Here is a 25,473-nt window from a genome sequence, read left to right on the forward strand (position 1 = left end):
TTTTATAAAACTTCAACATAGTACCTGTTTGTCAGATATTAGCTATCCTAAATGCCATTGCTAGTAGAATAGTGACTATGTTCACAGAAATGTGTACGGAGCATTCACATGGAGACTTGCAAAATTATGTGATGACGTCCAGACGGGCTTGATACTGATGTCTCTAAATGGAGAGAGACATCGGCATTAACATTTTACTTGACAACTTTTACTTGTATTGTGTTTTATTATTTAATGGTATCAGTCAATATGGGGAGGTAGAAACCCTGTGTATACTGCATCAGGATGAGGGAACTCCTGTTGTATACAGGACACCACACAGGAAGGTATGACCACTCTGACACGTTTGCCAAGGTACACTTAGTTTAGAATATCTACACTGAACAAAAATATAAACATAACATGCAACAATTTCTACGTTTTTACTGAGTTACAGTTCATATAAGGAAATCAGTCAATTGAAATAAATTCATTATGCCCTCATCTATGGATTTCACATGACTGGGAATACAGATATGCATCTGTTGGTCACAGATACCTTACAAAAAAAGGTAGGGGCGTGGATCAGAAAACCAGTCAGTATTTGGTGTGACCACATTTTGCCTCATGTAGCGCGACACATCTCCTTCGCATAGAGTTGATCAGGCTGTTGATTGTGGCCTGTGGAATGTTGTCCCACTCCTCTTCAATAGCTGTGCAAAGTTGCTGGATATTGGTGGGAACTGGAACACGCTGTTGTACACGTCGATTCAGAGCATCCTAAACATGCTCAATGGGTGACATGTCTGGTGAGTATGCAGGCCATGGAAGAACTGGGACATTTTCAGCTTCCTGGAATTGTGTACAGATCCTTGCGACATGGGGCCGTGCATTAGGTGATGGCGGCAGATGAATGGCACGACAATGGGCCTCAGGATCTCGTCACGGTATCTCAGTTCATTCAAATTGCCATCGATATAATGCAATTGTGTTCGTTGTCCGTAGCTTATGCCTGCCCATACCATAACACCACCGCCACCATGGAGCACTCTGTTCACAATGTTGACATCAGCAAACCGCTCTCCCACAAGACATCATATCATCTGCCCAGTACAGTTGAAACCGGGATTCATCTGTGAAGAGCACACTTCTCCAGCGTGCCAGTGGCCATCGAAGGTGAGGATTTGCCCACTGAAGTCTGTTACGACGCCGAACTGCAGTCAGGTCAAGACCCTAGTGAGGATGACAATCACACAGATGAGCTTCCCTGAGACGGTTTCTGACAGTTTGTGTGGAAATTCTTTGGTTGTGCAAACCCACAGTTTCATCAGCTGTCCGGGTGGCTGGTCTCAGACGATCCCACAGATAAAGAAGCCGGATGTGGAGGTCCTGGGCTGGCATGGTTACACGTGGTCTACGGTTGTGAGGCCGGTTAGACGTACTGCTATATTCTCTAAAACGACATTGTCAGGCTTATGGTAGAGAAATTACCATTCAATACTCTGGCAGCAGCTCTGGTGGACATTCCTGCAGTCAGCATGCCAATTGCACGCTAGGTACAGTGTGGGAAAAAAGTATTTGATCCCCTGCTGATTTTGTACGTTTGCCCACTGACAAAGAAATGATCAGTCTATAATTTTAATGGTAGGTTTATTTGAACAGTGAGAGACAGAATAACAACAAAAAAATCCAGAAAAAAGCATGTAAAAAATGTTATGAATTGATTTGCATTTTAATGAGGGAAATAAGTATTTGACCCCTCTGCAATACATAACTTAGTACTTGGTGGCAAAACCCTTGTTGGCAATAACAGAGGTCAGACGTTTGTTGTAGTTGGCCACAAGGTTTGCACACATCTCAGGAGGGATTTTGTCCCACTCCTCTTTGCATGCAGATCTTTTCCAAGTCATTAAGGTTTCGAGGCTGACGTTTGGCAACTCGAATCTTCAGCTCCCTCCACAGATTTTTATGGAATTAAGGTCTGGAGACTGGCTAGGCCACTCCAGGACCTTAATGTGCTTCTTCTTGAGCCACTCCTTTGTTGCCTTGGCTGTGTGTTTTGGGTCATTGTCATGCTGGAATACCCATCCACGACCCATTTTCAATGCCCTGGCTGAGGGAAGGAGGTTCTCACCCAAGATTTGACGGTACATGACCCCGTCCATCGTCCCTTTGATGCGTTGAAGTTGTCCTGTCCCCTTAGCAGAAAAACACCCCCAAAGCATAATGTTTCCACCTCCATGTTTGACGGTGGGGATGGTGTTCTTGGGGTCATAGGCAGCATTCCTCCTCCTCCAAATACGGCGAGTTGAGTTGACGCCAAAGAGCTCCATTTTGGTCTCATCTGACCACAACACTTTCACACTTTCACTCAGTTCTCCTCTGAATCATTCAGATGTTCATTGGCAAACTTCAGACGGTCATGCATATGTTCTTTCTTGAGCAGGAGGACCTTGCGGGCGCTGCAGGATTTCAGTCCTTCACGGCGTAGTGTGTTACCAATTGTTTTCTTGGTGACTATGGTCCCAGCTGCCTTGAGATCATTGACAAGATCCTCCCGTGTAGTTCTGGGCTGATTCCTCACCGTTCTCATGATCATTGCAACTCCACGAGGTGAGATCTTGTATGGAGCCCCAGGCCGAGGGAGATTGACAGTTATTTTGTGTTTCTTCCATTTGCGAATAATCGCACCAACTGTTGTCACCTTCTCACCAAGCTGCTTGGCGATGGTCTTGTAGCCCATTCCAGCCTTCTGTAGGTCTACAATCTTGTCCCTGACATCCTTGGAGAGCTCTTTGGTATTGGGCATGGTGGAGAGTTTGGAATCTGATTGATTGATTGCTTCTGTGGACAGGTGTCTTTTATACAGGTAACAAGCTGAGATTAGGAGCACTCCCTTTAAGAGTGTGCTCCTAATCTCAGCTCATTACCTGTATAAAAGACACCTGGGAGCCAGAAATCTTTCTGATTAAGAGTGGGTCAAATACTTATTTCCCTCATTAAAATGCAAATCAATTTATAACATTTTTGACATGCGTTTTTCTGGATTTTGTTGTTGTTATTCTGTCTCTCACTGTTCAAATAAGCCTACCATTAAAATTATAGACTGATCATTTCTTTGTCAGTGGGCAAACGTACAAAATCAGCAGGGGATCAAATACTTTTTTCCCTCACTGTACATCTGTGGAATTGTGTTGTGTGACAAAACTGCATATTTTAGAGTGGCCTTTTATTGTCCCCAGCACAACGTGCAACTGTGTAATGATCATGCTGTTTAGTCAGCTTGTTGATATGCCACACCTGTCAGGCAGATGGATTATTTTGGCAAAGGAGAAATGCTCACTAACAGGGATGTAAACAAATTTGTGTACAACATTTTAGAGAAATAAGCTCTTTGTGCGTATGGAAATGTCTGATTATCCTACATGGGACCAACACTTTACATCTTGCATTTATATAATAATGTAAATGTAAATGTATATTTTTGTTCAGTATGGTCTGACAATGCGTTTCTGTCTTTATCGTTACGCACTGTATACTGGCTAGAGTAATCTGAAATATTACCTTGTTTTTTAAGTGAATGCCGACTTAAGAGCTTTATGATAATATCCTTTGCAGTGTTTTACGGGGGTTTTCTAATGGGTTAAAGATGGTCAGTGCAGTTATGTACAGGTTAATTATTTTTCATTATAATTGAGAGCAGATTCAGCCCAACTCTAGCCCAACTCAGATGTACAAATCATCAGGGGGCATATTCCATAGACTCGACCAACAAGAATGTTGCACATGGAGTATGGAAACTCTTTTCACATGTTCCTGCAAATCCTAACATTCCTAGATTTCTATGGCTTGCATTAGTTTGCAAAGCCAGACCTATCGCTAGTCCTGGCTTAATGTGAATCAGCTTATCACAAGTCCCAAGGTTCCTGATTAATCAAGTTACAGGGCATTCCTAGGGAAATTGGGCTTTCAATGTTGGGCTTGTTATAAGGGGTCTTATGAGGAACAGGGTCTTAGGTCTGTTTTTGTTAATCGTATCAGCCATCTGTGGCATATGGTGTCTTCACGTGCTCGTGGAAAACTGGGAAGTCGTATGTCCGACATGATTGTGTTCAAGTGCTTTTGAAGTTGGAACAATTCTTCAACCAATAAGATTTTAGCTAGCTTGATAAGCTTGCTAACATTGCTAATAAAGTTAGCCATACTGCACAGTTGATGACATGGCACGCAACCATTGGTTGATGCAACACCTATGCATGTAGTCGGGCAGGAACTCTACCTTTGCTACTGTCAGAAATGCACACGAGATTGCCACAGTAACTATTCTTCTGATTTTAACAAGCCAGAGATGGTAAATTAGCAGGTGACCATTCACACTATGGCTGCGTTTTAGACCAATCAGATCAGCTCTAAAAGAGATCTGATGTGAAAAAATCTGTGATTGGTCAAAAGACCAATTAGTGGAAAAAATATTATTCAACATTCTGGCTTGTAAGGAAACGTCCCACGTTTTTGCACTGTTTAGTTTCAGACTGTACGAGAAGCTGGTATCACAGTCTGATTCATCAGCCTAGTCACTAACCAAGATATCGTGGCCTCTCTATACCTTTTCACACTGCATTATCTTAGCCCAGGGCTCATCTTAACCCTGGGTTAAAATTAGCAGAGGGCAACTTTCACATCCTTTCATACAAGTAATTGTTAGACCTGAACTTAGTGCAATGTGAATGTGGCTTTTGCTACAATTTGTCTTTGGCATGCTGTGATCACCAGGGGCCAATTTATCAAAACCTTTTGTGGATGATCAGAATGATGTGGATTCTGTAATCCAGTTTTTTTGCTATCCAGGATCAGATCGATCTAGCTGTTTTTGAGCCGTTTTTTCAGACTTATCGGATGGGATCGTTCTGATCCAGATACCACAATATCAAGATCACAGAATCCATATTCAGTGCTTTGGTTAGGTCTCTATATTGCCATCTACTGGGTGAGTTATGTTGATTCAGATACAAAGTTTTGAAAAACGTTGCTGTCTTTTTGGCTAAACAAAATGTTGTAACATAAGTCGCCCAGTAGATGGCAATATAGAGACCTATCGAAAAGAGTGTGTCCCTTATGGACAAAGGTCTCTCAAAGGTCTCTCCCGAGTGGCGCAGTGGTCTAAGGCACTGCATCGCAGTGCTAGCTGTGCCACTAGAGATCCTGGTTAGAGTCCAGGCTCTGTCGCAGCCGGCCGCGACCGGGAGACCCATGGGCGGCGCACAATTGGTCCAGCGTCGTCCAAGGTAGGGGAGGGTTTGGCCGGCAGGGATGTGGGTTCGTTTCCCACGGGGGGCCAGTATGAAAAAAATTAAATTTAAATTTAAATAACATGTATGCATTCACTAACTGTAAGTCGCTCTGGATAAGAGCGTCTGCTAAATGACTAAAATGTCAATGTAACGCAATATATTCCAGACTAAAACCTAAAACAACATAAACATTCACGTGGGCGTGGTCTGGCATATAAATCAGTCAAGTATAATTTTTACAATTTGGTACACCTTAAAAAGTTTTTCCTTTGTCCATAAATGCCACACTTAAACGTGCTGCATGATCAATCCTATGTCTACATTGGCCGTGCAGCATTTACGGTGATACAGCCTCTGCAGAGGTCACGGGCATTCATACTTCTTGTAGTTTCCTGAGCAGCGCAGAGCTGTTGAGCAGAGCTGTTGTGAAGGAAGTTGTCAAGGAAGTGAGTTTGTGTTTATACAGGACCTCCCGCCCCCACCCACCATCATCCAATGATGTCAATGCGGAGCTATACAGAGCACTCCGCATTGTTACAACGTTTGGGAGGCGCACAGCAATGCGGTACGGACCTCAATTTGGCCTCTGCGTGTCTCTGGAGGCTCTACAATTGCGTCACACCCTCCATGCGGAGTGTTCGATCACATTATCGGATCAAGCATAAATTGGCTTTTATCAATATCCGGAGGATCAGAATCAAATTTTTCAGTTTTGAAAAAACCCAATGCTTACATTTAATCCTAGCAGATTGCCAAAATCCAATAAAATAACTTTTGAAAAACTGGCGCATTATGAACTACATTAATATAGCCATGTAGAAAAGAGCTTGCATGTCAATTGTAAGAAAATGTATTTGCATGACTTTTAATATAACACTTAAGGGTTTAATTTTTTTTGAAAATTCACCATCTCACCAGATAACTCAAATAATTCTAAACATCAATCCATATTGTTCAGAAGTCTTCATCTGGAAATGTAACCCTAGCATCTTTCAAGCGTGCTTGAAGTAAGTGAAGGCACAGATCTCTCTTTTTGTTGGAGCACTGCCAACTTGATCTTCTCTTCAGCAAGACAAGTCTGATTTTTTGCCCTCTCCGTTTCCTTCTTAACAAGATTTAATCACTGGTGTCTTTCTCAAGATGCCTTCCATCTTAATCACTACTTTTTTTAGTTTTTAAAAACACAAAAACAACATTTAATCCTGATTTTAAAGGTGAGATTGGATGACAAAATTCTTATCCCTATCAGGAGGATCGGAATCAATTTTTCCGTTTTGAAAAACCCAATTTCTAACATTTAATTGTTTCCGATTGGGGAAATCCTAGCAGATAACTTTTGAAACACTGGGCCCTGTAACCAGTATAATCTTAATTTTTTGGGGGGGTGAAATCACATTATGTGGTGTTACAATCTGTAGCTAGGACACATCCAAGTCCTTCAGTTTGTAATCTCTCGTGGACAAAAGGTTTTGGGTTTCCAAGATTATTCTGTTTGAAGCAATGGATCACCCATCTAAAGCAACCCTGTTAACATTGTGTATCCTGTATTCCATTTCAGGCTGTGGCTTGTGACAGCGTGACTGTGATTATCTTGTCAAAAAAATATCTAGTTCTTATTACACAAAGAGTTCATGTGATATGTTCTGTGATTTGTCTTTGATAGACCTAATTGACAGATGCCAATCAGTCTTAAAACATTCTGTTTTGACCTTTGCTTTCACATTTGTGCCCAGACTGTGTATGCATCTGTGAAAGCAGGCTGGGTAAAATCCTATATATCAGAGCATTGGATACGCTTTAATATTACTGCCACAAGTTTCCCTGGAATTAAACATTATATCGGGTACAAGTCAATTGTATTGTGCCATGTGAAAGTCCTATCGTGAGTAGGCCTATATACTACTACTATGGTATCTGTTGGAATGTCCGGAGCGGTGAAGGGGATATAGGGGCGTAAAGAGACGCCTGTGTAGCCTATAACGTCACACGCCGCGTTGGCTACTAGCAGCGCAGGGAAAGCTTTGTGCCCCCTCCCCTACCCAGTTGATGCAGAAAAAGTTTTAGGAAACCGTACGAATTTCAGCATACCTGAGGGATTTAAACGATCTAACAAAGACTGGAAAGAGACCGAATAATTAATCTGTGCAAGGACAGCTGCAAGTAACCAACCAACCGAAGGATTTAAATGGTCGCGATTTCGGAGGTAGAATAGTTTGCTGGGAGGGTAATATTACCGTCAGATCTCGTCCACTCGTACTGTTCTAACCAGCGGTGTGGATAGTTTAGAGGGACCGAAAAGCGCTGGTGAAATGGCGGAAACCAAAATAATCTACCACATAGACGAGGAGGAGACGCCGTATCTGGTGAAGATCCCTATTCCTTCTGAAGAGATAACACTGTTGGATTTCAAACAAGTTTTGAACAAGCCGAATTATAAATTTTTCTTCAAATCTATGGATCAGGATTTCGGGTAAGGAAGGGTGTGAATGTGATGATGCTGAGAAGCTGGCTGGCTACTCCAGCTATGTTTTGCCTTATGGCCTAGGGTAATTGATGTTGGACAGAACGAACTTCTGTCACGAGGCATGAATTAAATTAAATTTTTCGACAAGGAAATGGCACTGGTATTCAGATATTGCTTCTTAACGTAGGCCTGTCCCATGTCAGTTTACCAATAACTATTGCTGGAGATGTTATTTTTACTGTGATAAACTGCTGACTTTGCGCACAAGGTAGCTTTTTTGTCTCTAATTCCAGGGCCAGCATCATCCTACCGAATGTAAATGATCATTCTGAAAAGGCACCACTGACTAGCCGACAAAACTCAACTCCACGATTCAACTCCACGTGAACAACTAGTGTTGGCGGATTGGATTTCAATTATTATTATTTATAGAAAACGAGGGATTTCAGCATTCAAAGAACAGCCAGAATTTATGCTACACACATGACCTATTCTTTGGGTGCTGAAATCCGTTGTTTTTGAAACATATGTTTTATGTTGCTTCAGAACCGCAGTCCGCCCACACTAGTGGCGACTCAACACCATCTTAAATCGTGGAGTTGAGTTTAGTCGGCTGTGGCTGAGTTGCAACAATGTTGCAAACTTTTGGCAACAATGTAACACGTTTGGCTCTCTTTGCGAGAGACAAAGTAACTGTGATTGTAACAGCTATCCAAACAAGTTATGATTCTGTGAGTTCAGAAAAAACTCAAATGAAAGTACTATACTCACACATGATGTAGCTATTTCACAGCCTCCTTTATTCACCCCTGAGTCCTTATTGCTGTCCTTGAAATTCAGGGGGTATATGTCTATTATAATCAAATAGTAATATGTTGACCTAATTATATAGTAATAACCAATAGTTAGACTGATGGCATATCATGATCTGCTAATGGAACATGGGCCTATATTTAGATATTCTAGCTATGTTTTTACTGTCCCAATATTCAGGCAGTTCCTAAACTAATATATTGTCTTATGAGATGGGCAAATTAAACAAATTCACGACTCCCTATTCAACAGCACTGTTTAAACAGAGGGGATGTTATAATGCCTATAGTCTATACAGCTCTGGGGGTCTTAAGTCTATCTATCCCTCTGTGTTTGAATGCATCCCAAAGGGCACCCTATTCCCTATATAGTGCACTACTTTTGACCATAGGGCCCTGGTCAAAAGTAGTGCACTATAGAGAATATGGTGCCATTGGGAACGCAATCTCAGTGTTTGGGCTAAGTGCCAGAACTCGCCCCTCTTCACAGCAGCTGCACTTCCTCCTCACCTAAACCCCATTCCTTCTCGACCCTTAAGTAGAGTCAGGAGAAAACACTCTGCCACTGCCACAGACTGTCGACTTTTCTCTTTAACAAATGAGCCTTTCCTGCTCTGCACTGCCTGAGGTTAGATTCACACATTCACCGTTCCAGCGATTTAAAGCATGACCGCCATGATTTAGCAACTTCAACCATTGAAAACACACACACACAGGCGCCTGAGCGATGGAGAAAATGGAGCAGCTGCATCCCCACTTTCAAAATAGGGGTGCAAACATACAGAAGAATCTCAAATATAAAATATATTTTGCTTTGTTTAACACTTTTTACTACATGATTCCATATGTGTTATTTCATAGTTTTGATGTCTTCACTATTATTCTACAATGTAGAAAATAGTAAAAATAAAGAAAAACCCTTGAATGAGTAGGTGTGTCCAAACTTTTGACTGGTACTGTATGTTTTTGCACCCCCAGATGATCCATTGGGTAATTTTTCATTTTCAATGATAAGTAATGTTTTGCGCTAGTCTGTATTAAAATAGATATGTCCATTATTATTTTTTAAATATATATCATAATTAACTTTTGCACCCCCTCCCCAATGCCTCAAGGTTAATGATTTTGCCCACTGGAAAGTTTTGCTTCCCTCCGGCGCCACTTTTGGTTCAGTGCAGTTAGAAAGCACTAGTTGCACCACTAGTGCTTAAAATGAAAATGCACCTGCAAAAGAAAATTGTTTATCTATTTTGTTGTGCTGGTTCGTTTCCCATGGGGGGCCAGTATGAAAATGTATGCACTAACTGTAAGTCGCTCTGCATAAGAGCGTCTGCGAAATGACTAAAATGTAATGTAAATGTTACATTTGTATCGTTGTTTCCTGTCCGATGCACTCAGGGTGTTGTTACATATAATTTGTGCTGCATGCACCAGGAACACATTATGTCATTTCACTTTGCCTGTAAGAACCACGATGAGCACGGGCATGACTGTAGGGCTAATATAACATATTAAATATGTGAAAATAATTCTCCCCATGCTGTTTACAGCCATTTTAAAGCTGCAATATGTAACTTTTTGGGCAACCTGACCAAATTCACAGAGAAATGCGAGTTATAGAGCTGTTCTATGTGCGCTATTTCTATACTTCCTGTTTTTGCGTCTTTCGGTTTTGTACACCAGGTGAAAAATACAATATTTTTGGTTATGGAAAATATATTTCACAGCGGTTTAGATGGTATAATGATTCTCTACACTATACTTGCTTGTTTTGTCACAAACAGAAATTAGGTGAACTATTAGAATTTTAGCAACCAGGAAATGTCAGAGTGATGTCTGCATAGTGAACCTTTAACACCGTTATGTATTTTTGCCATCTATTTTCTCAATGTCAATTGGTTAAATCAAATTGTTTCAATGTTTTCATTCAGTTACAAAAGTAAGTCCGGGCTGAGCCCCATATGCAAGTGCATCATGGCCGCTTGACGCTTACAATGTAGCCAAGCTGTGTCTGTATGCAACTATGTGCAAAATGAAAAAGCTCTGCTTTGCTAGGTAAGTAATATAGACCAAATAAGCTATTTCTAACCTCGTTGCATCAAATATTTATGCTACTGAGACAAGTTTTATACATTTTCATGGTGACACTATGACAGCGCTTCAAACTACAAAAAGTCAATGTCGGAGATAGCGAAGGGCATGAGTCTCGAAGGAAGTCAAAACAGTTTTTAACCAGAGATTTAAAAATATATTCAAATACTGTAAAACTATTCGGTTGAATGTGCTTTGAAAAAATGTGACATTTTGTCTTGAAGACGATGTTGACTTTGCTTGTTCCGTGTGCATTTGTGGGGCACAACAGAAAATAAACCAAGCCAAGCCAAGCATCACACAGTTCTTCTTTCCCTTTCCCTCCCCGTGTCTCACTCACTCAATTGCGTTCTTACCGCTCCCTCTATGCAGGCGTCCTGAGTGTGCACACAAGCTCCCATTAGGCCTACAGAAATACATTTTGATAAGAACATATCTGATGGGATACACAAACTACATTCCTTGCCAAATGACGACAGTTTTATCACATTCAAAATGGACTGGTTGATTGATGTAGGGAAATGTGTTCCAACAACAAGCTGCAGTTTTGGAATAATTGCGTCGTGTCTATTTTCAGCTTAAGGTGTCTGCATGCTTCCCATCCAAAACAGTTCGGAACAGTTCGTGGATATATTATGAACACATTTTGTGACGTTTCTGTTCGTTTTGGCCTTTGGCAAGGTTTTTTTTCGGATGTTCGCACACAACATATTTTCTTGAGGCAAGCCGAAGTTCGGAAGCCTAAGTCTACGCCACCCATTTGTCTGTGATTGGTCAACATTAGGGATTCATCAATTAAGTGTCATTCAACGATAGATGATCTCGTTTTCATGCACATTTTTCACTTGAGAAATACTGCACCCAACATCCTAGTTAGATGTATTATTGCGTGACTAAGATCTCCTCAGCAAAAACATCAATGACAAATTATTGAGTTATCGTAGATTTATTTTGACTATTTTGAGGAAAGTGGCTACGGCGTATCAAGATGGACAAACGAAGGTCTTGAAAAGCGAAGCTATTTTCAAGCCAAGGTCGAAGGTATGCCAGCACACTCTAGCACATGATCCAGCCAAACCGAAGCGTGCAGAATAATTATTTAGCCTATTGCTACGCTATAAGCCCCCTAAACATACAGGTCCCACACTGAAAATATGCAAAAACAGTAGTTTGATAAAGACACAGTGCAAATTTTCATCAGAATCATTAAGCCTAGGCCTACTCACCAAACAGATGTTGTGGCCGTAATTCATCACCATGCAGTGTTCAATGTGGAATTGACCATTTAGAAAATTCAGAAGAACAGGCAGAATAAACTCAATCGAACATCTGTATATCGGAAATACATTTTGGTTTGTAACCCTGCATTGTTTTTCTTTCAACTCACCAAACTGAGGCCCGTTTCAAATTATCACTCTGGGAATAACTGTTCCAGATGCAAGATGTGCAACTTTTTTCATTTGGAAAAATATATATTCTGTTCTATTTTATTCTGTTATTGTTTTTTAAACTATAAAATAGGTGTCTTGACTGTGGATCTGAGAAATGAGCATCTTGCCTGCTAAATTAACAAAACAAGGCTATGCCATTGCACAGCCATAGCCTTCTACAAGCAAGCGCCACTGCTAAAGTTACGGCCTTTTTGAAGATTGTGTTCCACAATATAATATAACCAGTTGATCCACTACATTAACAAAAGTATGTGGACACCTGCTTGTCGAACATCTCATTCCAAAATCATGGGCATTAATATGGAGATGGTCCCCCCTTTGCTGCTATAACAGCCTCCACTCTTCTGGGAAGGCTTTCCACTAATGTTGGAACATTGCTGCGGGGACTTGCTTCCATTCAGCCACAAGAGCATTAGTGAGGTCGGGGACTGATGTTGGGTGATTAGGCCTGGCTCGCAGTCGGACGATGCTGGGCCAATTATGCGCCACCCTATGGGACTCCCGATCACGGCCGGTTGTGATACAGCCCGGGATCAAACCCGGGTCTGTAGTGACACCTCTAGCACTGCGATGCAGTGCCTTAGACCGCTGCGCCACTCGGGAGGCCTGGCACTTATTTCTTTGACTGAATATATGGGGCAGTTGAGCAATTACGATTGATCTGTAATGGTTATGATAAATAAGGCATTGTTGCACACTGTTGGCGTATAGGCCTAGATAAATGTGCACATATATTTTTCTGGCAAATGGAGGGCGAGGGAGAGCTTTGTATGCGTTTCTGTGTGTGGAGTAAAGGTGGTCTAGAGTTTTTTTTTTTCTTCCTCTGGTTGCACATTTAACATGCTGGTAGAAATGAGGTAGAACGGATTTAAGTTTCCTTGCACTAAAGTCCCCGGCCACTAGGAGCGCTGCCACTGGATGAGCGTTTTCCTGTTTACTTATGGCCTTATACATCTCATTGAGTGCATTCTTAGTGCCAGCATCGGTTTGTGGTGGTAGATAGACTGCTACGAAAAATATAGATGAAAAGTCTCTTGGTAAATAGTGTGGTCTACAGCTTATCATGAGATACTCTACCTCAGGCGAGCAAAACCTCAAGACTTCCTTAGTATTCAATTTTATGCACCAGCTGTTGTTTACAAATATACACAGACCGCCACCCCTTGTCTTACCGGAGTCAGCCGCTCTATCCTGCCGATGTAGCGTATATCCCGTCAGCTGCATGTTGTCCATGTCGTCGTTCAGCCACGACTCGGTGAAACATAAGATATTACAGTTTTTAATGTCCCGTTGGTAGGATAACCTTAATCTTAGGTCGTCTAATTTATTTTCAAATGAATGAACATTGGCTAATCGCTGATCTTGTCTCATCACTGCAACTCACCAACGGGCTTGGGAGGCGAAGGTCGAGTTATGCTTCCTCCGAAACATGACCCGCCAAACCGCGCTTCTTAACATCCGCCCGCTTAACCCGGAAGCCAGCCGCACCAATGTGTCGGAGGAAACACTGTTCACCTGACGACCGAGGTCAGCCTGCAGGCACCCAGCCCAATTGGCCAAGTAAATCCCCCCCGGCCAAACCCTCCCCTAACCCTAACCCGGACGACGCTGGGCCAATTATGCGCCACCCTATGGGACTCCCGATCACGGCCGGTTGTGATACAGCCCGGGATCAAACCCGGGTCTGTAGTGACACCTCTAGCACTGTGATGCAGTGCCTTAGACCGCTGCGCCACTCGGGAGGCCTGGCACTTATTTCTTTGACTGAATATATGGGGCAGTTGAGCAATTACGATTTATCTGTAATGGTTATGATAAATAAGGCATTGTTGCACACTGTTGGCGTATAGGCCTAGATAAATGTGCTCATATATTTTTCTGGCCTTGTGTTCTACAAATAGATTTACTAGAGTTCTCGAGTTCAATATACTTTATTGTGGCAGAACCTAAGGAATGTGTTTTGTTCTTTTCAAAAATATGGATTCCCCCTGTGAAGAAACAGTGTTGAATTGGAGGAAGTTGTTTAAAATGACCTGGCGAGGAATAAAATCGGTTAAAAAAAAATAATCTCATTGCATTGATGGAAATGCATTTGACCGTCATGCTTATTGGTCTATAGGTTAATTTGCATAATATACAGTGCCTTCTGAAAGTATTCAGACCCCTTGACTTTTTCCACATTTTGTTACATTACAGCCTTATTCTAAAATTTATTAAGTTTTTATATTTTCTCTCAATCTACAATATACCCCATAATGACAAAGCAAAAATAGGTTTTTAGAAAATGTTGCTAATTTATTTGTAAAGAATAAAAAAACGGAAATATCACATTTACATAAGTATTCAGACACTTTCCTCAGTACTTTGTTGAAGTACCTTTGGCAGCGACTACAGCATCAAGTCTTCTTGGGTATGACGCTACATGCTTGGCACACCTGTATTTTGGGAGTTTCTCCTTTTTTTTCTCTGCAGATCCTCTCAAGCTCTGTCAGGTTGGATGGGGAGCGTTGCTGCACAGCTATTATCAGGTCTCTCCAGAGATGTTAGATTGGGTTCAAGTCCGGGCTCTGTCAGGGCCACTCAAGAAAATTCAGAGACTTGTCCCGGAACCACTCCTGCGTTGTCTTGGCTGTGTGCTTAGGGTCGTTGTCCTGTTGGAAGGTGAACCTTCGCCCCAGTCTGAGGTCCTGAGCGCTCTGGAGCAGGTTTTCATCAAGGATCTCTCTGTACTTTGCTCCGTTCTTCTTTTCCTCTATCCTGACTAGTCTCCAAGTCCCTGACACTGAAAAACATCCCAATAGCATGATGCTGCCACCACCATGCTTCACCGTAGTGATGGTGCCAGGTTTCCTCCAGACTTGATGCTTGGCATTCAGGCGAGTTCAATGTTGGTTTCATCAGACCAGAGAATCTTGTTTCTCATGGTCTGAGAGTCTTTAGGTGCCTTTTGGGAAAACTCCAAGTCATGTGCCTTTTACTGAGGAGTGGCTTCCATCTGGCCACTCTACCATAAAGGCCTAATTGGTGGAGTGCTGCAGAGATGGTTGTCCTTCGTGAAGGTTCTCCCATCTCCACAGAGGAACTCAAGAGCTTTGTCAGAGTTACCATTAGGTTCTTGGTCACCCTTCTCCCCCGATTGCTCAGTTTGGCCGGGTGGCCAGCTCTAGGAAGAGTCTTGGTGGTTCCAAAATTGAAGAATGATGGAGGCCACTGTGTGCTCCAGATCTGTGCCTCGACAAAATCCTGTCTCGGTTCTCTATGGACAATTCCTTTGACCTCAAGGCTTGGTTTTTGCTCTGACATGCACTGTCAACTGTGGGACCTTATATAGATAGGTGTGCCTTTCCAAATCATGTCCAATCAATTGAATTTACCACAGGTGGACTCCAAGTTGTAGAAACAGCTTAAGGATGATCAATGGAAACAGAATGCATGGAGCTCAATTTCGAGTCCCATAGCAACGGGTCTGAATACTTATGTAAATAAGGTATTTCTGTTTTTGTATTTGTAATACACTTGCAAAAAATTCTAAACCTGTTTTTGCTTTGTCATTATGGGGTATTGTGTGTAGATTGCAGATCCTGTTTTTATTTAATCCATTTTAGAATAAGGCTGTAACGTAACAAAATGTGGAATAAGTCAAGTGGTCTGAGTATTTTCCGAAGGCACTGTAGTGGAAATAATTTGGCGTGTGGGTATTTTTGTTAGTCATCATGAGGCCCATTTAATTTATCCAACACAACTATCACACACGCACAGCATGCAAAGCCTATTTTGAGGGGGATGTTTCTCCTGCAGCTCCTCAACTGGTTGCTGCTGAAGTAAAACATGCTTTTATAAGCCCATTGATTGTGCAACCATTCTAAATGCAATCGCATGTTAACAGTTTTGGTGCAGGATTAAAAAGAGCTAGGCCTAATATAATTTTTTCTCAACTGGTAGTTTAATTGAAGAAGGCCTCCCATACACCATTCAACAGCAGGTAACAGGCTATCAGCACGTCACCTCCACTTTACAATGTGAGCTGGAGGCAGTATGCATTTTGAAAACATAGGCCTACTTAATTGTTTGAAACCTGAATGTTTTACTTCATATTATGAGGCATGTCTTACCTTGCTTCATAGTAGCTTAAAGGTACATCTGACCATGGAAACGTGGAGGCAATTATTTTATAAAGACTTCATAGGCGGCGCATGAGTTTTAAGTTTGGGGAAGCTTACAATTTATCCTACCATTTCTACCGATCTGCATGCCAGTTAAGATTTTCATATGCACATTTTCATGGAACAGTTAAATTTCAAGAATACAATATTCGTTTCTCAATCATTATCACGTGGTCATAAAAATCTGAATTAAAATTTTAAAAATCGAAGTTAAAATTAAACTAATGCGATTGTACCAGCCTCACATATTGACACATTGGTACACTGTGATCCATTGGTGGTTAAAGAAATGAGCGTGTGGAACTCATAGCCTATAGGCCAATGCAGCAGTAGGCCTATAACTTCCATTATCAACTAAGTCAAAATACATAAAGTCGACAAATAAAAACAGTAGAAAATATAAATTCAGGTTCTTTCAATTGCATTCATCTCTTTCTATATGTCTTTCTATATGTCTTGAGCTACACTTTTTATCAATTCCCCATTACATATGTTTACTACTGGTGACATACTGTATGTAATCGGTAATTAATAAAAAAGAAACAATCAAAAGGCAAACAATTCACCCAATGAAACAATGAATTGGTGGGAGACAGCTGAGCCATTCTGGAGAGAGACCCGCCTATATCTTTGCCACACACCCCTCCCCTTCTTGTCTCAACATTTTAATCATACTCAAGACACACATTTTAGATGCGTTTCACTGACATACGCAACTCAATAATCAGCTAGGCCTACTGCCAGGCGCTCTGCCCAAATTGCGGGCTTCCCAAATAGGCATAGTTCTACAAGCTTGTGATTTTAAAACAATGCACAGCTGTAAAAAATAAAAAGCTAATGATTACGCTGTGGCTAAGTCCTGCATTCTGGTGAAGTATTTTGAATGATTTTATTTATGTGTAGACAGGAGTAATTTTATAATTTAGGCTTATTTATTTCAATTTACTTCCTGGCCTAGTCGACGCGCCGCCTATGAAAATCTTCCTCATATGCTATTTCTCTCCTGTTCTATTGGTTTTTAGATCCACTTGCTTTTGTTGTCCAGAAGCCAAAGGCATACGCCCAGTCATATTAGCAACCCATCCTAGTTGTTGCATCTTTAGATTCCCCATCTAAGATTTTTGTTTCGGTCACATAAGGAACTGCTCTCATCAGGTGCGCTGTTTAGAGTTTTCCTGCGAATTGCATTTTGGCAAATGTTTGAAAATGATGTTTTATTGGCTGCTTCATTACAGGAGTTGCATGTTCTCTTAAGATGAATGACCATCATCTATATGTGATTTCTGTCAAGCTGAGCACCGTGAGTGGATGCCCTAATGGGTTACGTACCCAATGCATATGGGTCTGTTAAATTTGTCCGGCGCCACATTTTCCTAAAGGAAACCCTGACACACACACACACACACACACACTACATACAAAAGCTATTTTCTACCTCAGACAAATGTTATTATGCCATTAGTTTGAGTGCTGGCCTCCCTGGTAAGATAAGTTCCCTCCCGTCTACAACAGGCAAATTATCTCCTGGGTAATACAGCTATACTGGAGGCCCCCTGACTGTACATTTAATTTATGGACTGCTGACATTCATTAGGCTATGATACATATGGGGGGGTGGGGGGGGGACATAATGGAGAGAATGTAGACTTTGAACATCTATGTCTACTCTACAACATCCTGTTACCATGTACAACTACACAACTTAGCCTCTAGTCTCTAAGGCCGCGTTTACACAGGCGGCCCAATTCTGATCTTTTCCCCAATGATTTGTCTTTTGAACAATCAGATCTTTTGCCGATAATTGGGCTGCCTGTGTAAACACAGCCTAAGAAATGATAGTCAGTGCTCACCACCATATTACCACACACAACATTTGAAATGGTAAACTATCAAATAGAAATTGAAGAAATATAATTGTGAAAGAAGGTTCAGGGCCCAGATTCACATAACCTTCTTAAGAAGGCATTTCTTCTTAACTGGCATTTTTTCCTTAACCATAGACTTAAGAAGAAAGTTAAGCAAAGTTGCTATTCCTCAAAAAGGTTATTGGAAATTTTCTTGCTCTATTTCTTATGTTTCTCCTTAAGCAAAAAGTTAAGAAGCAATTAGATTCTTGAAAAAAAAGTTATTGGAAATGTTCTTAATTCCAAGATAGCTAAACCATTGTCTTAAACTTAAACCTGCTTTTTTTTGCAATAATCACTGATCTGGCTTTCAAGTATATGAAAATGCCCTTTTTTTGTTACAAATGTAACTAAAACCATGCATAATGCACATTCACTAATAATGACTAACTTCTTGTAGCAGGCATTAGGCTATAGAAAATTAACACAGGTCTCATCCACAATCTCTCAATCCCACGTGCTAGTGATTAGCCAGCTGATCTTTATATTTCAAGTTCAGCCAACTTGGATCTATTTGCTAGCTAACAAGGTTGAACAGTTGAATTGTTATGAATACACCCTTCTGTCTGTCTCCAACTGTTTGAAAAGCATGTTAGCCTGTCCACTTTGTTCAGATCTTGAAATCAAGTGGCCTACCTTATTTCTCAGAATGAGAATGAGTTGACAATTCCATATATTATTGTGTGTTATGTTTATTGCACATGTATATGCTTATTGGCTAAAATGCTGCTAGCGGTACCCCAATACCGTGCGCGACAAACTGAGCATTCATTTTCCAGATTCAATGTTAATTTATACTCTCGTTTTAGTCTGCTCTGCGCGCAATTTGAGTAGTTGAGACATAAAAAGGGTATCGTTAGAAAAGTTAACTTCTCTATTACAGTAAAATAATGTCTCAATGTGTTGGTGTCCATATAACCGATTTCTGTTGGACCAAACCTCAAATGCAAATAGCGAGTTGAAACCGCTTGTCAGAGAGAAAGATGTGATCTCTCAACTTTGTTGGTGTGAGAGGCAGAGGGAGGGGCTTGATGTGTGTAAACCATAGAGGAAAAGGCGAAGAAGCCTCTCCTTAAAATGTGTCCAAAATAAGCCCAATGCGTTTCTATGAGCTTATTTTGGACCTAAACTTGTCGCCTGCCTTCCAGCCTTTGGGACAACGACTCCCTTTGTAAGGGCGGAGACGTGCATCTCTTCATTATATACAGATCTCTGGTGTAAATGGGGAGGTGCACAGAAGGAGCGAAGGATACAAGAGACAAAATGCAACACGAGAACAAGCGGCCATAAATGCTCATAAAAGCTAAAAATGACAAAACCTTGATTCTTGAGATACAGGCATTTTAAATATTGCGCAAAAACATAAATTCAAATTAATCTAATGAATTCGATATCGCCCAGCCCTACTTAATTTCCTTCGAAAGTTTGTCAAAGCGATGAAGTAAAGTTGCAGAAAATTATTTGTTATATTTTGCTTTACCTCAATATCCTTTAGAGGCCTGTGAAGTTGACCATGCGGTTGGATTTTAAGTGAGGCAACAGCAGATCTTGACTTTTCTTGACCAGAGTGAGGCGTTTTTATTTGTAAGTGAAGATAATAGCCGGCAACTGTACAATATATAAAAATACAAAAAATACTAACAGGCTCTAGAGCAAGGGGGAAAAGTACGGCCCGCGTATCCGGCCCGCGGTACATTTTTTAAATGTATTGAATATGATTATATTTGAGTTACGATTTTTGGCCTAAAATGACTTATTCCATGATATACAAACAACATCCAATAGATGGCGCTGTAACCTGGCAGCGCGCTCTGTATTTGGGCCTACAGTCAGATTCAGAATGCGCTCAGTCATCATAGCCACTTCATTGCTTGATGACTTTTGACGTGAAAAATGAGTGCTGTGAAAATGAGAAAAGTAGACTCTGAATATCGTGTGTTTTAAAGAAGCATGGACAGCAAAATACTTTTTTACTAATATTGGACATAAGGCGGTATGTCTGATATGCCAAGAAAGTGTTGCGTTTTTAAGAAATGTAATCTCAATCGTCAATTGTGCACCGCCCCATGGGTCTTCCGGTCGCGGCCGGCTGCGACAGAGCCTGGACTCGAACCAGGATCTCTAGTGGCACAGCTAGTACTGCGATGCAGTGCCTAATCGACCTGCATGCTGAGTTTTCCCGATTTGAGACTGAGCTGGAGCTTGTATCATGCCCCCTGTCTTTCGACAGTGAGAAAGCACCACCAGACACACAATTGGAGCTCATCGACATACAATGTGAAAGTGCTTGAAGGAGAAGTACAAAACAGCCACAATAGACCAGTTCTATGGCTCACTGAATGAAACAAAGTTTCGAAACATTAAAAAGCACGCCCAAAGGATGCTTGTTTTATTCGGGTCCACATAGGTGTGTGAACAAACGTTCTCAGTCATTAATTATAACAAATCCCGTCACCACTTGTCAGCTGTTCTGAGAATCTCTACATTAAAGATGACACCAGACTTTGATGCCCTTGCCAAGAGAGATGACCAGACCCATTGCTCACATCAAAACTCGAATAACCGTGACTGGGGTAGGCAAGGATTATACTTTTCGTTGGTGATGGTTATGCAATGAGAATTATCCAGCAATGCACTTGGATACAGGTAATAACTAATCAGTCAGATTTGGGCTGAGGTGATTGGATAACTGTAAATATGGCTCACAATGGAGATGATAATTGTTCCTTAATATGCTTTCAAAAACAGACCATTCCAAATGAAACGGATGCTCTAACCATATGTTTCACTCAAATTTTAGAATCATTTTTTTTTTACACATCTGCTGTTACATTTTGCATGTCTCCAGTCATACAATATACAGTGAGGGAAAAAAGTATTTGATCCCCTGCTGATTTTGTACGTTTGCCCACTGACAAAGAAATGATCAGTCTATAATTTTAATGGTAGGTGTATTTGAACAGTGAGAGACAGAATAACAACAAAAAAGTGGGCAAACGTACAAAATCAGCAGGGGATCAAATAATTTTTCCCTCACTGTATCTATTTTAAAGTTAGCATATTGTGACTTTAAGTTTGATTGTACTTTACAAGGGTAGAGATGCAGGATCTGTGTGTGTGTGTGTGTGTGTGTTTGACTGTGTCTGTGATGTTATAAATTATAACAATTGTGTGAAAATATTGTGGAAAATTTGGGTAGAATTGTTCTACAAGGGTAGAATTGTTCTGCAAGCATATGTACACCTACAGTACACTAGTAGTTGCGTGTCAATGTGAAAATGAATAAAGGCTTCACATGTTTTGTCACGCATATAGTATGTGGCCCTTCACTTGGTTTCAAAAACTCAATGTGGCCCTGGAGCCGAAAGGTTTGCCCACCTCTGCTGTAGAGCAAGGATTTTTAAACTTTTCTTGCCCAGGGCAAACCGGTGACCCAGGGACCCCCATCATATGTTAGCAAAAAAAACTAAAACGTGTCTTAACGTCAGGCAGAGCATCTGGAAAACATGTGGCGAGGCAGCATTTGCCCCAGTAGGCCTACTTTTCATTCTGGTGTGGCGCCGCCAACCGGGCCAGTTAGCCTACTTATCAGCGCATTTTTGCATTCCAGTTTAAAATGTACCTGCTCTGTCGTCGCAGTCTACCTTTAAAAACCATTGAAGACTACACGCAGACAAGCGTGCTATTTGTGCAATGTGATTGGCCGTTCATTCAAGCACTAATATTCTCCCTCAAGTCACAACTTCTCGAGCAATACAGAAGTTGATAGCTACGTTCACACAGCACACATGAGCTGTCCTGAGCAAAAATAAGTGCCCATCAATCTACTCGCTGAGCTTATTTATTTTAGGGGAAGTGATTTACAAAAGTAAACTTTCAATAGTGAACATACTAGCAATATGCTGGCTACTGTTGATGGTCTGCAAAAAGAAACCTACAGAAAGACACGAGCATTTGTCTTGGCTAGCCTCCTGTAGCCAGGTATCTTTTTGGAACGCAATTGTCTTAAAGGGGCAGCGTCCTATATTGAGATGTAAAAATACATCTTCTAAAAATTACATACTTTAGAAACAAAAATGAATGCAATTAATTCAATGCAATTCTAAAGAATAGATTAATATAATTTAGCAATGTAAGTAATCTATTAAACAGCTTTTTAATGCATATCATAATAACCAAATATAGCCTATTAATAGCTGCATATAGAGAGAATGCATGCCAACCTGTAGGTCCTGCATGACCCCAATGCATTTAAAAACTACACCATGTCCGGGCCAGTGAGGAAGAAAAGTTAAGTTGGACCCTGTTATAGCCTACGAATAGGACCAAGAGTTTTACCTGACCAGGTCATGAGATCAGGAAAAATTCCAGGCCCCAGAAGTCACGTACAAATTTTGACACACCACTTTTGAACCTGTCATCAGGTGAATGATAATGGCTAGTAGAAGTAATCAACATTTTAATATGAATAGATTTGGTAGAAGGTTTCATGATTTTGACCTCCCTACAGTTCATTGCAAGAGGAAGTGTGAACTAACATAGTCTATTAGCTAAAAAGGTATCTTGGCGGTGTAGGGAATTTCGCTGTTGTAAAGCAAATTTTCTGCAATTCTACACTTTCATTGTGCTGAAAGCACATTTTGCAGTTTTGAAGCTAATTTCCAGCAATGCTATGTATTTTGCCATGGCTAATGCTGTGTTCCTCTGTTCAAACATAACAAAATCAATGGGCATGTGCTCTGAATGACCAGTTTCGGGAATGTTTTATTTTCCCTGACTGTCTAGCTTTTTAATTTTTAATTTTTTCTCTCGAATATTGTATTATAGAAATATATATCAATATCTTTTCTGCATGCTTTCTATCTGGTTTTGGACATTTAAGTTGACACAAAAAAATAAAAAAGCATCCCGATAATTACCACTTAGGTGGCCCGCGTAAGAATTTTCTAGACAAAAAAAACACTAATTAGCTCCAATGACTGTAATTTCCACCATATTAAAGGGATAGTTAGAGATGTTTGCAATGAAGCCATTTATCTACTTCCCCAGAGTCTGATGAACAGCAACAGCTAGCATGCTAACTGTTCCTGTAGACTTTGTCATTGCGATAATGCTGTTAGCGTTGGCTCGTGAAACTACCTCCAACTTCCTTCATACTGGTTGCAGAGACATTAAAAATGGTATTCGGTTGTAGCTAGCAATATCCTAAAATATTTCACATAAAAAAATCCCCAAAAATATTTTCCAGAAGAAGAAAGTTATCATCCTCTGCAGTACCTCTGTGGACCACAGTTTGAAAATCCCTGCTCTAGAGCAAGGACATGAACTAAACTGGAGATCTCCAAATAAAAATACAGGCTTCAAATTTGCCTGAGACCGGCAGCATGCAGACCTGTTCCCTGCCTCTGTCTCTCAAACAAAGAAATTACAGGGTTCTTATAGGAATACCCACAATGCATCAGCCAATGGGCATACAGAGAGGAAGAGGCGAAGCGAGAGGGTTTACTCCGCCCAAAATCTGTCCATTTAAAATAAGACCACGGAGTGAATAATTTTGTATCGAGGGCAATGTGTCGATTTTGGTAAACAAAAAATGTAATTGCTAATTTGCTACGTGAGGCTTATTTGATCAAATATATGTTTTGAAATGGTTAGGTTGTTATGAAAGCACTGACGTAATTGGACACGTTGTATTTCCGCATCTTTAAAAATATATATATATATCAGAGTTGTGCCTGTTGTTCACACATGTATCTGCCCTCTCATTGGCTAGAATGGTCCCACCTTCCATCTTTTGAGGACATGTATTTACATTGTTATCACTCGACTATCTTGTCAATATAGTAGATCATCTTTGGTTTCAAACAATCAAAGGCAAACATTACAATATACACCTGTTCATATTATAAACAAATATATTTCCATAGCACAAACGTCAAAGGTGTTACACCATATAAAACCACTTGGGATAGAAATGTATACGTCCCCTGGGGATATACTACTTCTGCATACACAGTAGCATTAATTAATGCGAAAACACCCACTGTTTGACAGTCAAACGCCCATCTAGGTCGAACAAAATTGATTATCTTCAACCTAGACTCCCACCAGGAAGCGAACAGATACCCCCTTCAATCAATGAGGAAATACAAGGTAATCATTTACATTTTTACAGCTTTGTCTTTACATTTTTAATTCTTATCACATTGCACATGTTACTTTTGATCACTAAATGCACAAACATAAAGAGATACAGTGCTATGAAAAAGTATTTGCCCCCTTTCTAATTTTCTCTACTTTTGCTTATTTGTGATACTGAATGTTATCAGATCTTCAATCAAAACCTAATATTAGATAAAGGGAACATAAGTGAACAACTAACACAACAATTACATATTTATTTCATAAACAAAGTTGTGCAACACCCAATTCCCCTGTGTGAAAAAGTAATTGCCCCCTTACACTCAATAACTGGTTGTGCCACCTTTAGCTGCAATGACTCCAACCAAATGCTTCCTGTAGTTGTTGGTCAGTCTCTCACGTCGCTGTGGAGGAATTCTGGCCCACTCTTCCATGCAGAACTGCTTTAACTCAGTGACATGTGGGTTTTCAAGCATGAACTGCTCGTTTCAAGTCCTGCCACAACATCTCAATTGGGATTAGGTCTGGACTTTGGGCAGCAAAGCATCCCCAAACCATCACACCACCACCACCATGCTTGACCTTTGGTATGATGTTCTTACTGTGGAATGCAGTGTTTGGTTTTCGCCAGGCATAATGGGACCCATCTCGTCCAAAACGTTGACTCAAGTTTGCCAAAAAGCACCTGGATGATCATCAAGACTCTTGGAAGAACTTTCTATGGACAGATGATTTTTGGACGACATGGTTCCAGTAATGCCTGGAGAAAACCAAACTCTGCATTCCACAGTAAGAACATCATACCAAAGGTCAAGCATGGTGGTGGTGGTGTGATGGTTTGGGGATGCTTTGCTGCCTCAGGACCTGGACGACTTGCCTTAATAGAAGGAACCATGAATTCTGCTCTGTATCAGAGAATTCTACAGGAGCGCAGCTGGGTCATGCAGCAAGATAATGATCCAAAACACACAATCAAGTCTACATGAAAATTGCTAAAAAGCATGAAATTTGAAGTTTTGGAATGGCCTAGTCAAAGTCCAGACCTAATCCCAATTGAGATGTTGTGGCAGGACTTGAAACGAGCAGTTAATGCTTGAAAACACAGAGTTAAAGCAGTTCTGCATGGAAGAGTGGGCCAAAATTCCTCCACAGCGACGTGAGAGACTGATCAACAACT

The 25,473-nt window shown here is 40.8% G+C and overlaps 1 protein-coding gene across 1 annotated transcript in view; it reads left to right on the top strand.

Annotated features, from left to right (window-relative positions):
* Nucleotides 1-7,579: 7,579 nt before the first annotated feature.
* LOC311143044 (segment polarity protein dishevelled homolog DVL-2-like) overlaps nt 7,580-25,473 on the top strand; it is a gene marked incomplete at its 5' end in the record, with an annotated part of 47,010 nt that continues 29,116 nt past the window's right edge. Inside the window, one exon of the mRNA XM_084178846.1 lies at nt 7,580-7,740. Within this exon, the coding sequence (XP_084034972.1) occupies nt 7,580-7,740 (161 nt within the window). The remainder of the gene's footprint in view (nt 7,741-25,473) is intronic.

The sequence above is a fragment of the Coregonus lavaretus genome, assembly GCF_964263955.1.
Source record: "Coregonus lavaretus genome assembly, chromosome: 15".
Classification (NCBI taxonomy): Eukaryota; Metazoa; Chordata; class Actinopteri; order Salmoniformes; family Salmonidae; genus Coregonus; species Coregonus lavaretus.